General features: G+C 50.9%; 4 protein-coding genes across 4 annotated transcripts; 2 read left to right on the top strand and 2 right to left on the bottom strand.

The window, feature by feature from the left end:
* Positions 1 to 166: 166 nt before the first annotated feature.
* J4E86_008769 (uncharacterized protein) lies at positions 167 to 1,576 on the bottom strand (the record flags this gene model as incomplete). Its single annotated transcript, XM_051449279.1, has 1 exon — positions 167 to 1,576. One exon carries the CDS (start codon positions 1,574 to 1,576, stop codon positions 167 to 169), a length of 1,410 nt encoding a protein of 469 aa, XP_051299698.1.
* A 1,597-nt stretch (positions 1,577 to 3,173) lies between these two features.
* Positions 3,174 to 4,397, top strand: J4E86_008768 (uncharacterized protein; the record flags this gene model as incomplete). Its single annotated transcript, XM_051449278.1, has 1 exon — positions 3,174 to 4,397. One exon carries the CDS (start codon positions 3,174 to 3,176, stop codon positions 4,395 to 4,397), a length of 1,224 nt encoding a protein of 407 aa, XP_051299697.1.
* A 3,285-nt stretch (positions 4,398 to 7,682) lies between these two features.
* J4E86_008767 (uncharacterized protein) lies at positions 7,683 to 8,635 on the bottom strand (the record flags this gene model as incomplete). Its single annotated transcript, XM_051449277.1, has 2 exons — positions 7,683 to 8,242; positions 8,353 to 8,635. The coding sequence occupies 2 exons, from the start codon at positions 8,633 to 8,635 to the stop codon at positions 7,683 to 7,685; spliced, it is 843 nt and encodes a 280-aa protein (XP_051299696.1).
* Positions 8,636 to 11,300: 2,665 nt separating this feature from the next.
* Positions 11,301 to 12,368, top strand: J4E86_008766 (uncharacterized protein; the record flags this gene model as incomplete). The annotated part of the gene is made up of 3 exons (XM_051449276.1): positions 11,301 to 12,098; positions 12,149 to 12,205; positions 12,249 to 12,368. 3 exons carry the CDS (start codon positions 11,301 to 11,303, stop codon positions 12,366 to 12,368), a joined length of 975 nt encoding a protein of 324 aa, XP_051299695.1.
* Positions 12,369 to 12,607: the final 239 nt, after the last annotated feature.

Below are 12,607 nucleotides of genomic sequence, written 5' to 3'. Positions count from 1 at the left end.
GAGGCTAAGTTATGCCATCAGTCCAGGCAACTCCAGTATTTGACTACTGAGGCCGAATTCCAAGGGTTATATTGTGCTCACTCACATGAGATTGCACTGTGATCGAATTGTCACATTCATTTGTGAGATCTGGGACTGGTAACAAGATATTCAAGCAAAGTCTATACTATGCCCTGCCCATAATCTGCTGCAACACTTCCGAAAGCTTCGCGGTTGGGTTCGCCACTAAATCCACGCAGCGCCAGCCAACGAAGTGGTCAGGCCTTACCAACACAACCCCTCTCTCCCCGACACCTCTCACTTGATACCACTCCCGGTATGCGTCCATGTAGTCGCCTCCAAAGCCGATCTTATAGGCGCGAACGAATACACCACTCATGTCCGAAACCTCCTTCGCTGCATGTAGCCAAGCATCGCCGCCGACGCCTGTGAGTAATGTGAAAGACCCTCGTCCACAGAGATCCAGACTTGAGAGTCTTTTTGCTTGCCCATTGGCTGCTAGCCAGACATGTGGAAGGTGATACCCGGGATAGGTGCTGGTCTTAATCTCTCTCAAAGCGTTTATATGGTTGAATTCCGGGGCAATATCCCCACTTTCAATCACCACTGCAGATGTGTTCAGGTAGACCTGGTTCATTTGGATGCCCAGTGCTTGCACTTCATCCTCGGTAGCTTCCAGTGCCTCTCGAAACTGATCGCGCATCTTCTCTCCTTCTGTCGAGTCGGACTTGAGCAGATCGGTGGCCTTCTTCCTGGACGAATTATCCAGGCCAATAAGTGCCCAAAGTGTTCGATGCGCCTCCATTCCATCGTTCGCGCGGCGGACGATGCTGTCGCCTACGGGCTTGCGCTCGACCGTAAGGGTATCAAGGAGAGATGGTGAAGCTAAGCCTTTGATAACATAAGCCAACTTCCAGGAGATGTTGAAAGCGTCTGATATGCACGTGTTGCTGCCGAGTCCGTTTATAGGGGGATGCCTATGTGTCGCGTCGCCGATACACAGCACCCTGCCGCTTTGCCAACTCTCAGCAACTTGATCATTGATTGTCCAAGAAAACGAGGACAATATTTCGATATCAATCGAGTCGTCGCCAATCATCTGGTACAGCCGCTTCAGAATGGCGTCCTCGGTTGGCTGAGAGCTGTTCTTGTCCTTCGTCGCTGGGTGCATCGACACCACCCACTCCGTCCAAGGCCTGACCATGCGAAAATTACCCACAGCCGACCACTCTGGCGCAACGGGATTCAGTACCCAGTTGAGGCTTCCTGGTCGATGCTGAATGTACTTAGATAGGTCGGCTTTGATATGGATGTTGAAGGCAGTGTTGAGCTGGCGGCCAAGTACTGGTATCTTGAGAGCCTGCAACACAGCGCTCCGGGCGCCATCTGCTCCGATTAGATAGCTGGATGTTATGTTGTACTCCTCTCCGGTCGATCTGTTTCGCATAGTCGTAACGATTACGTCAGCTATCTTCTCAAAACGCACGAATTCAGTGTAAAATCGGAACTCGGCACCGTGCCTCGTGGCTTCTTCGATCAGAACTGGCTCGAGGTAGCTTTGAGGCAGATCCGACATGGCGCAAGGACTCGCTCGCTCATAGTCGCCTTTTTGGGATGGTCGGTTACCCCAAGCCCAAACGCGACCATACTCTTCGCCAGCTAGTGTGTTCAGCCACGAGGTATGCTGCATACCTGCACTCGATTAGTACATGCTCGAGATTTGGGATACAGGTAGCTGGTACTCCCGACGCAGCGAACATACATTCTGCAGTGCTTGCTATCGTGCCCAATTTCTCCTCGATACCCGTGTCCCTCAAAACTTCCATTGCTCTTTGGTTGAAGATGTGCGCTCGAGGGGTATTTGCCGTGCCGCTGTGTCTCGATATTGAAAGTGACTTCACGCCTTGTTGAGCCAGCAGCAATGCAGTGGTGGCGCCAGAGGGGCCCGCACCAACGATAACTACAGAATATTCCATGCTTCGATAGACAGGAGCGGTTCGTTGTACAAATCTGATTAGATGCTGAATACAGTAGATATGTTCACCACAAAAAGCACATCATGCTGTTGACGGCTAAGCATCTTGAAGACATACGCGGAGTCTAGTCGAGGCTAATCAATTATTCCAATGGTTTGTCGTGGCATGTCCACGACCTGTGTAGACTCTTGGCCTACTAAGTGGTATGTGTTCCGCTTGCATCACGTGCAAAGGACCATAAGTGCATCAATTTCGGCTTTCAGATGCGGCTTCATCAGACACCGCTGAAGGACGCAGTCTGATTAGTCGCAGCCATTCAATCTTTTCGGAGATCGCTATGTTCGATCTGCTGTTGGTGGATTACATACCACTTTATCCGGAGCATGTACGCGATTCTCCGCAGTGTACTCCACAGCAATGAGGTAATTCTGGGCGTAGAAAAGTGGCTGCGGGGTAGAACCGGAAGTCGACCTTTGTACAGAGCCACTGTATTCCGAAGGATGATGGGGGAAAATGTAAATGTTGGAAAAAGAAGGTTGTCTCCTGGCTAAAATTGAGCTACCTAGGTAGGGCTGCGGCCCATGCTGTGAGCTAGGGTGCAAGTGTTACAGAAGTCCATGACGTCACACTAATGCCGGACGGCTTTTGTGGCAGCTCTCTCCGGGTGTCAGAAATTGAGCAGGATTTGGGTGTCGCATTAAGAAGACCTGCGCGACATCAAGTCCTCGCCAAAGGTCTTCGTAGAAGAATCATCCTGTACAACGCGTTTTTGGTCATCAAAATCGCGTGAAAATACTTTCGCCGCAAAGAACTTCGGTATCATCTGGCGCAATTCATTATGACGGCAATAGCTGCTGCAGTAGCAGAGACTCCCGTCGGACTACTGCTAATGCTTCGATGGGGGCTGATTGCTGTCTCCCTGCATCTGTTGAACACTCTCGTGAGCCACACCCATCTTCTTGCTATCAGAATCCCAAACGGAACTGACAGAACAACGAATTGTAGATCTTGTACCCTTTCTTGATGTCTCCAGTTAGACATATACCAGGCCCCTGGTACGCGCGGGTCTCCAAGTTGCCACTAAAATATGCCACGTACAAGCGTAGACGGTCGGACTACGTTACGAAGCTTCTTGATCAGTATGGACCCATTGTCGTCATCGCAACGGATCAAGTTCACACTGTGGACGAAAATGCAATGAAAACGATATATGACAAATCTGCACTCAAGACCTCATTCTACTCCTCGATGGGAAGCTGGAAAGGCGTCGTGTCCACTCTCGGTTTCGTGGACTACCCGTCTGCAGCCCCATCACGCAACAATTTGATCCAATGCTTCCAGAACAAAAACCTCGCGGCTTTGGTGGAGAACATCCAGTCGCACGTCGAGGATTTCATCCAGTTGCTCCATCGTAAGGATGAGAACGAAGAAGCCGTTGACGGAGTCGTCGTCTTCCGCTTACTTGCGCTGGACATTGTGACCGATGTACTCTGGGCCGAAGAACACAGACTGCTGCGCAACTACAAGGAGAACGACGCACCAGCTTTTCTTCGACGGTTTCACGCGTTTAGCACTTGGAACGCGATGAAGAGCTTCATCCCTGGAGCAGATTTCTACGTCAGATGGTTCGGCAATGAGAAGTGGAAGACATTGAGGAAAGATTGCCATGATATGGATGTCACAGCAAAAGAAGCTTTGAACCGCTGGGAGACTAGTGAGAACGCTGCTGGCCGACAAAAGGATGTTCTCTCGATGCTGCAGTCTATGAACAAAGTAAACGCATCTGCCGTTCCTCCGGAAGACATTCCCGCATACATGGTCGAGATGCTCGCAGCGGGTTCTTCGACTACTTCGCATACCGCCGCGTTTGCTTGCTGGCTTCTGACTCGCCATCCCGAGGCCCAGGAGCGACTTCGTGCGGAACTCATTGAAGCCTTGCCCGACTTGGAAAGCTTCGATATCAAGCGCACCATGAATCTCGAATTTCTTGACGGTGTTATTCGGGAGACCATGCGGATGTACCCTATGATCCCAGGACCACTCGAAAGACATTTGGGGAAGGATCTTGTAATCGCTGGAAAGCAAGTCCCGAGAGGCGTGATCGCATCGACTGCAGCGCTCAACCAGGGACAGCTAGAAGAGGTTTATCCAGAGCCGCAGCTTTGGAAACCTGAGCGCTGGATCGGCGCTGACGAACGTATGAAACTGAACTGGATTCCGTTCGGCCATGGTTCTCGTGCCTGTCCGGGCTCGAATCTGGCTTTGACAGAACTCAAGTACATGCTAGGTTTGATCTTTCGCAAGTTCAAAGCAACAATGCCCCCCGGCATGGAAGAAGACAACCTGGTTCTGGCGGACGTCTTTGCAGCTGGATCGAAGACGGGCTCTTGTTGGTTGAAGTTCAGACGATTGGAGGCGTGATACTTCGTCACGTGGCTCGGTGGGACTAGTTGTGACCTTGGAAGTTGTACAATAATAACCGATACTTCTACATAACCCAGTCGAAGCACGAAATCTGATGTTTGAACGTGCTTGTGTGATGCGCGCTACTGATAGCCCCTCAATGCAATCGCATACCACTTCGTCTCAATCAACATCCTTTAGTGACGGGAAAGTGCTGCTTTGATAGCGTGCCTGCTGCTTTCGCAAACGACGACCAGCCCGCAGGGCTTATGCGGCCATATAAATCCACGAACGACGACAACGTGCCAATTCTCTGCGGATCAATAGCCGTGGTTTCCCCGCACCCTTCCAGTACGATTGAAGACTCTACAGAGTTCCTATTGATCTTGTCGTTACGCGCTCCTGTGTATGCCCATACAGCTACTGTGCTGTGGTGTAAACCTATGAAAGCCAATAGGTTGAAGTTTACCCTCTTTTCTTTCTCCAGCTTTGACTCTCGGTCTATAATGTTCCAGATACTGTAGGCCCGCTCAGCCGCAATCCGACCTTGTCGTGAGTTGGCCCATTTGCGCGCCTTATTAACGAGACGATCTTCGATAGTAAGATCATCGGCGAGTCGATACTGAATTTGATGGAGGTCTTCGAGTGGGACATGTAGGCGAAGGTGTCCCAAGTGAAAGAGTATTAGACCACTCATCAAACAGCTACGGTCGAGATTGGTTCTCACGAATGTCTTGACTAGAGGAAGGCTTTGCTCCCATTTCTCAAGAGCAGAAAGTAAACGTCGGTGCTGCTGCCGTAAATCCTCCATCCGGCGTACCGTACTATCCAAACAGTGTGTCTCTGAAGACTTGGTAGCACTTTTTGATAGACGTCTTGTGCTGAGCCTTTCCGAACCAGGGCTCCTGCTGGAAATGGATTCGCAGGGACTGTCAGAAGAAACAGATGATAAGTCATCGCTACTAGAGCCTTCAAGACCTCCGGACAAACGGGTGAACATATTGTGGTCCTTGGAAAAGCGCCAAATAGAGTATTGCAGTCCGAACATGAGAAGCTCCTGTCCTGCAGGATCCAGAGGTGGAAGCGGCTCGTTCTTATCCATGGCGATACGATAGATATCAGAAGCCCATAGTTCTCTACTAGGCGTTTGGTCATGCTCTATCATCTGCAGGCACAAGCTAGGGGACATCTTCTTGCTTCGCCATATAGCGTCGCACATTGGCAGCTGAAGGTCGATCTCCTCCATTGAGATTAGAGGTTTGCTGTGTAGCAACACACTAGTGTAGCTGTCGCCGCGGAATATACCGAATGCTAGTCGTCGACGTGTCTCCAGTTGCAACCACATTTCCAGACGCTCCTCATCTGAAGCAATGTCTTTCATGCGTTGTAGCCTTTGCATAGCTTTGTCAAAATATGCGGCTGAGAAGAGATCCATCCTCCGAGCTTGAGCGACAAGCAAGGCGCCGAGATGGTGGGCGTAGGTGAAAGCCTTTGGCTGTCCGAAATACAGCGCAGCTACCTGAGTCAGCAGTCGCGCTTGTGCCAGCCAGAGAAGACCGAGCTCTTCGTTTTCAAGCTCCCATACCATCGTAAGAGTGCTCCGGATGGTGGTATGCATCATGGCCCCATAATTGCTCGCGTTGGAGCCGCAATACATCGATCCGATCGAAGTAAGAACGAGAAAAAGGATTGGATGAAGAGCGTCCAGGTCCAAGGTTTGCAAGCTGAACAGGGGCCATAGCGGTCCGAAATGTTCTACATACTTGGCGCAGAAGTCGTAGAGTGCTGACGAACCCGAGCACTCTTGGTAATCAGTGAGCCCAAATGCGAGTGCAACTTTGGCAGAAGCGAGGGCCCAGGAGTTTGCATGGTCCTTTTCTGACTGATTACCCCACGCGGGTGAGGAAGCGAGGCCGACTAGATTCTCAATAACTAGGTTTTGATTGTCTCTGGATGTGATCGACGCACTTTGATCCAGACTGCCTATTTTCGTATCAGTAAAAATGCTCCACATCACGCTATCGAACGATGACTTACACGTATCTTCCAACGTGCCCGTGGCGAAGATATTCTTTGAGGCTTGGTGATGTGATGTGCTGCTCGATCCGTCTGACGCAGAAGTCTGCCCTAAGAGCATCTCCACGTCCGGTTGGCCAACATGACTCTGCGTTGACAGCGAGCCAAGATTGGTGAAGGATTCCAAGTCAAGTCCGGCAAGCGTTTCGTCTTGGGAATATGGGAATTGCACAGAGCTCATCGTGTTGGCCAATGAGTGGGGGTCGGCAGGTAGAAAGAGGTTTTCGTGTAGCCACGGCCAAGACATGGTTCCTATATCGGACGTCTCACCGGTTGCGACGGAGGATGTGGAGTGTTCGGGACGAATAGGTATGCCCGCTAACAAGCAATCGTTGTACGGATCGTAGATTGACTGTCTGTCCAGGGAGCTGGGGCGTATATGATGGGTACCTGGATGGAGATCATGTTCTCTCGGATGCTCGGCGCTCTGGATAGGCAAGCATGATCCCTCGTACGACAAGCAGCCCACATCGTCTGGCTGGTCGTCATGTTGGTTGGACTCGTGTGGAGGTGCATCGGTGGCCGGTGTCGCGACATGCGGAAGAACCTGGCTCAGCCTATTGGAACGGTTGGAGTATTGACAGGAAGAGGTGGTGTTCAGACATGTATAGCACGGACGCTGTCCATCACATTTCGTCCTCAACTCTCTACATCGGAGACACGCGGTATGACATCGCTGCCTTCCCGATGCGGCAGTGGCACTGCCAATCTGGGCAGATGGCGGTTCAACTGTGTCGTTGAGAGACGAAGGCTGGTGAAGCTTCGAGTGTCGAGACAAAAGATCCCTGCGATGGAAGACGACGCCACAGGTTGAACAGCGGTGCTTGCAGGTCTTTTGGTGGCTGTGTTGATGACGCGTCAAGGAGTTTTGCGTACGATAGGTCCTTTCGCATTTGGTGCATGGGTACATGATGTGAGGATGAGATGAAAGACGTGGAGAGCCCCAACGGCTTCTCCATGGCGCGGCGAAGGCACCTGGGCATGTTATGCATGTTGGCATTGACTGTCGGCTCAGCACTCGAGCCGTCGGACTGCCCTTGGCACGCTAACGCGACCGGCGGGCGAGGGCTGCGGGGTCGAGCTAGCTGATGTTCTCGCCTCGATCTGCGTGCACGCGCTTCCCAGGACTCAAGATCACGACTTGAATTGCTATGGACACATGGTGCCGATTACCGCCATCCACCTCTACGGACATGGATTCAACGGGACGTGCCGTCTACTTTCTCATCATGCATCAAACGACATGCGATTCGACATTCGGCCAATTCCTCCAATCTCCACCTCGACCCTGTCCCCATCTTCGAGAAAGGCTTGCGGCTTCATGAACAGTGCGACTCCACCTGGCGTCCCGGTCATGATCAACGAGCCTCGCTGAAGAGTCTGGCCCTGACTGCAAAATGCGACAAGTCGTCGGACGCCAAAGCACAGATCTGACGTATTGCCTTCCTGTCTGATTTCCCCATTGACCATCGTCCTCAGCGACTGTTTGTTGGCTTCTCCTAGGACGTGAGTGGCTACGATACACGGTCCCAGCGGCGCGTACTTGTCGAATGACTTGCTGAAGGACCACTGCGGAACAGGCCCTGCTTTCCCAGCTTCTCTTTGCCAGTCGCGCGCGGAGACATCGTTACCTGCAGTATATCCAGCCACATAGTCCAAGGCATCGGCTTCCACTATGTTCTTTGCGTCTTTGCCGATGACAACGACCAGTTCACCCTCGTAATCGCATTGCTCCTGTGCGAAACAAGGAATTGGGACGTCCTCGCCGTGATCCGCAACGGCTGGCCCTGGCTTAGTAAAGACCGTTGGACACGTTGGAAGCGGCCGTCCGGTCTCGAGAACTTGCAATCTGTTAGATCGGGTGCTTCTCCCACTAGTGTTCTAATCCCATACATACTGTGTGTTTTGTAATTCAATCCAATGCAACGGATGATTGGGACATGAGCTGGCTCGAGCGGTCCCAGCAGCCTCGCCACTTTGTCGATCTCGCCTGTTGGTGTCGCACTCAGCGGATCGTTTCCATGCAACATCTTTACTTCGAGTTTTCCTTCCTCTGCAATCTGAGCAATCAAATCCACGTCTGAGCCTGAAACGATGGGGTCGCCATAACGAATATCCTGATCAGCCCCTTGCGCAATGTAACGAACAAATCTATCCCACGCAACTGGTTCTGAAGACATCGTGAACAGCTAATCGCGGAATAGGGAAGAAGAGTTGGAGCTAGCAGGTCGCACAGCTCTCAAGGCAAAGGCAGCTCCTATGTGTTGTCGGAGTTCACCAACTCTCACTCCTCCATCAGCATATGCAGTGTGGTTCTCGGAAACGCGCATGAACATCAGTAGTTGGAAGGCAGCGTATCCGCTTTCCGACGCAGGAACCCGCCAAGGCATACCACCTTATCCGCTGTACCAAACTACAGAGACTGAAGCCGAATCAATTTGAATTTGTCAGCGATAAGTTGCAGTCTTGTTTTTCGGAATACATCCGCGGACAATACGCAGCTTGACTATGTGGGCTACTTGGGCTGCTTTTGAAGCGGGGTAAACGCGTACCACAACGCGCATAGCCAGTCAGAATCCAGATGCACAGGTGGCTGCTTTTCAGATGGTGTATGTCTATATAATAGCAAGCAGCGAAGTCTGTTCACGTGGTTTCACAGGCTCTGCTAAGTTCTTCACGTAGTCTACTTGCCAGACTTCATTGCGTCAATACACGACCGTTCACGCGGAAACGGTCTGGGATGATGAATATTCCTGGGAGTCTGGCACCTGATGCAAGCACTCGCTTTCCAGAACGACGCGTTGTACTCATCGTGCTTTCAGGGAACGAAGCTTTGGCCTCTTCATGTAGGAGACGTGGTAGCTGATGAGGCTTTCATGATCACCGGGGTACGTCTCAATCCATTCAGCACAACAGCGCTGGCGCTGGTATCAGAAAATAGCAGATTGACTCGGCTATGTAGGCGAATACTTCTACTGCAAGCAAGTTGAACCCGCAACAATATGCTCGAAGGTCAATGGTAATGATGTGTGCTTTGGTCTCTCATCCTACTGAAGGACTCGTGCTCTTCGAGACTGGTCCTGGCAAAGATTATCCAGACGTTTGGGGACCACAGCTCAACGACATCTTTGCTCGGGAGAACTATTGCGAGGATCATGACTTGGATGTTGCCATTCGGAAAACTGGCAATGACATCAAAGACGTTAAGGCCGTCATCATGGGCCATCTTCATCTTGATCATGCTAGAGGATTAGAGTATTTTCGGGGACGGACGTCCCTATCTATACACATGAGCAGGAACTGAAGAACGCATTTTACAGCGTTGCGACAAAAACAGATCTTGGTAAGTCATTGTCACAGAGACACGCACCCCACTCGTAGTCATAATGTGTCTTATGAGACATTATGAATTACAGGGTCGGCAAGGCTGACTCAAAACTCTATGCAGGTGTCTATCTGCCTACCTATCTTCAATTCGATCTTAACTGGAACCGTTCCGCGGCGACGGATTCGAGCTAAACACTGGGTTGATCATCCGCCACATCCCCGGTCATACCCCGGGCCTCTCAATCCTCCAGGTGAACCTCAAAACCAGCGGGACGTGGGTTTTTTGTAGCTTTAGCTACATTTAATATCGGGATTTGCTCGTGTATACGGCTCTCCTTGGTCAAAAAGCGGACGCTGTGATTGGCCGCGAGAACCTCAAACCTCATTGGCTGGAGGCTTGTAGACATCACATGACCGTGGGCTTGGCGGAACATCAAAACTTTGGCAAAAAGGAAGCAGAAGCGACAACAGCAGCGACGACAAAAAGAGAGCAGGTACGTTGGGACAGAGGGTGTTCGAACACGCGGCTCTCGCTTATGGTCACCCACCTAGAGCCTTGAACGCTTGCAGTGGGTGAAGGGCTGCGTCACGTGATTAGTACTTCACTGCAGCTGTTGTTAGCATATATAGCGCTGCAAAGTGTATATAGACAAGGCAGCTTGCGCAAATCCCCAAGTGACTCCAAATGTACTAAAGCTACGACCTTTTTGGAGACGTTTACGAACCAACGGACTATTTTACCACTGACCAATACGTTGTCAAAGAGAACTACGAGTCTCTTGCCACCCAGGGTCGGTTTACCAGGGACCATGCATCTTGGTCGAGATCCAACCAGATGATACACTCTTTGCAGAAGTTGACTAATGCGCGACTCATCTTCGGACACGATCGTGCTGTACTCTTTCAGTACAACTTAGCGCCAGGATACTACGAATAAATTAAGTTCTTCCAGTGACCGTGTATACATGTGCTCAAATATATTATAAGCAGGGCAGAATGCATCAATTTACTTCGGGTTCACAGCGCGTAAATCACACCTGCGACACTTTGCGCGCTATGCAAATCACCCTTCCTTCAAACATGCACCTGCAGTGTTGCATGCAAATTTAGAAGTCTGACAAACTAATTCCCGGCTTCAGTTGAACGGTCTTGATCAAACGCTAGCTACTAGCGCAGATAGAATTCCCAGGATAAGGTGGTATCAATGTGCGCACACCACCTTACCCGCCTACGTCAGAACCACAACTATTGCTAACCCAGTTGGTCTTTACGAACCCCAGCGTACTAGCTCCCTGGAACCTGACACCGTTGACTGTTGACGCTGTACCGGTACCTCGGTTCCACAACTGATGTAAAGCGGTCGCGGAAGGCGAGCTACATAGCCTCCACGTGCTTGAGCTGACAGCTCGAGGTTAGTAGCGTAGATCAACATACATCGAATTGCAGCGCTGTATATCATCCGCCCAACCAACGACGCTTGCGCATAGATTATTACACTTTTGTTTTGAATCATACGACATGCCGATACCTGACAACGACATGAGGATCCGTCTCAAGGCAACGGCGTTCGTCATCTACTACCATGCCGACCTAACCAAGGCGCGTCAATTTCTCCTCGACTTCGGACTGTCCATCGCGCGAGAAGATCCCCAAAACCAGATCTTCTTCAAAGGGTATGGCGTGGAGCCCTTTGTATACATCGCACGTCAAGCCGACGGCAAGAGCAGTTTCGAAGGAGCAGCATATGAAGTGGAGAGTAGAGGAGAGCTGGAACGCGCAAGTCAGATAGATGGAGCTACTTCTATTGCACCTCTCGACGCTCCAGGAGGAGGGAATTATGTTAAGCTCACCGACCCTGTAGGACACCATGTCTATCTCATTCATGGTCAACAAAAGAGTGAGGCCGAACCGCCAGCTCTGAAGAAGCTGGTCGTCAATTACGAGGACGAAAAGCCACGAAAGGGCAAATTCCAGCGCTTTGAGCTCGGCCCAGCTCCCGTTCATCGCTGGGGTCACTACGGTGTGACATATCCAGATGGCGCGTATCAACAGATGTATGACTGGTACACCAAGACTCTCGCTCTCGCTCCATCGGATATCGTTTACAAAGACGATAAGCCCATCACATGCTTCTTCCATATCGATCGTGGTTTGGAGTACACAGATCACCATGCCTTCTTCTTTAAGCGGGTCAAACCGGACTACGAACCTACTGTTGCGCATTCTGCGTTTGAGACCCATGACTTCGACGTCGAGCATTTGGGCCATGACTATCTTGAGTCGAAAGGATATGAGAGTTGTTGGGGTGTGGGAAGAGTTGGTTACATCAACTCCATGGTTGTGGACGAACTGCTAACCGGGAACAGCATGTCCTCGGAAGTCAAGTCTTTGACTACTGGTTTGATACCAGCAAGTTCATATTGGTAGGCAACACTTGTCATAATTTGATTGGCCTGATACTAACAGCGTTACAAGGAGCACTATGCGGATGGCGATTTGGTCAATGCTGAGACGGAGGTATCGCACGTTCCTGCTGGGCCACAGGCGCTCAAGATCTGGGGGCCACCTATTCCGGGCGTGTTTTAGGTAATATTCAAAGTGTTATGAAAACGAATAAACACGTAGATATATAATTCAAACGCGTTCCACGGTCTGGCGGAAAGGCCAACAACGGGCGAACGTAGGTAGTGTACAAAACATGCATGAGAAACACGACCCAATGCTATGAATGGCTACCTCCTTCGATCTAAGCTTCTTCGTTCTGGCTTTCGCGGTCCTTGCGAGGAAATAAGGCAATGACAGGGCGGCGAGATCTTGGCTCCCAT

This window comes from Alternaria arbusti (genome assembly GCF_024043155.1).
Source record: "Alternaria arbusti strain BMP 1465 chromosome Unknown scaffold_14, whole genome shotgun sequence".
NCBI classification, from domain to species: domain Eukaryota; kingdom Fungi; phylum Ascomycota; class Dothideomycetes; order Pleosporales; family Pleosporaceae; genus Alternaria; species Alternaria arbusti.
This window is presented reverse-complemented; position numbering and strand designations above follow the sequence as displayed.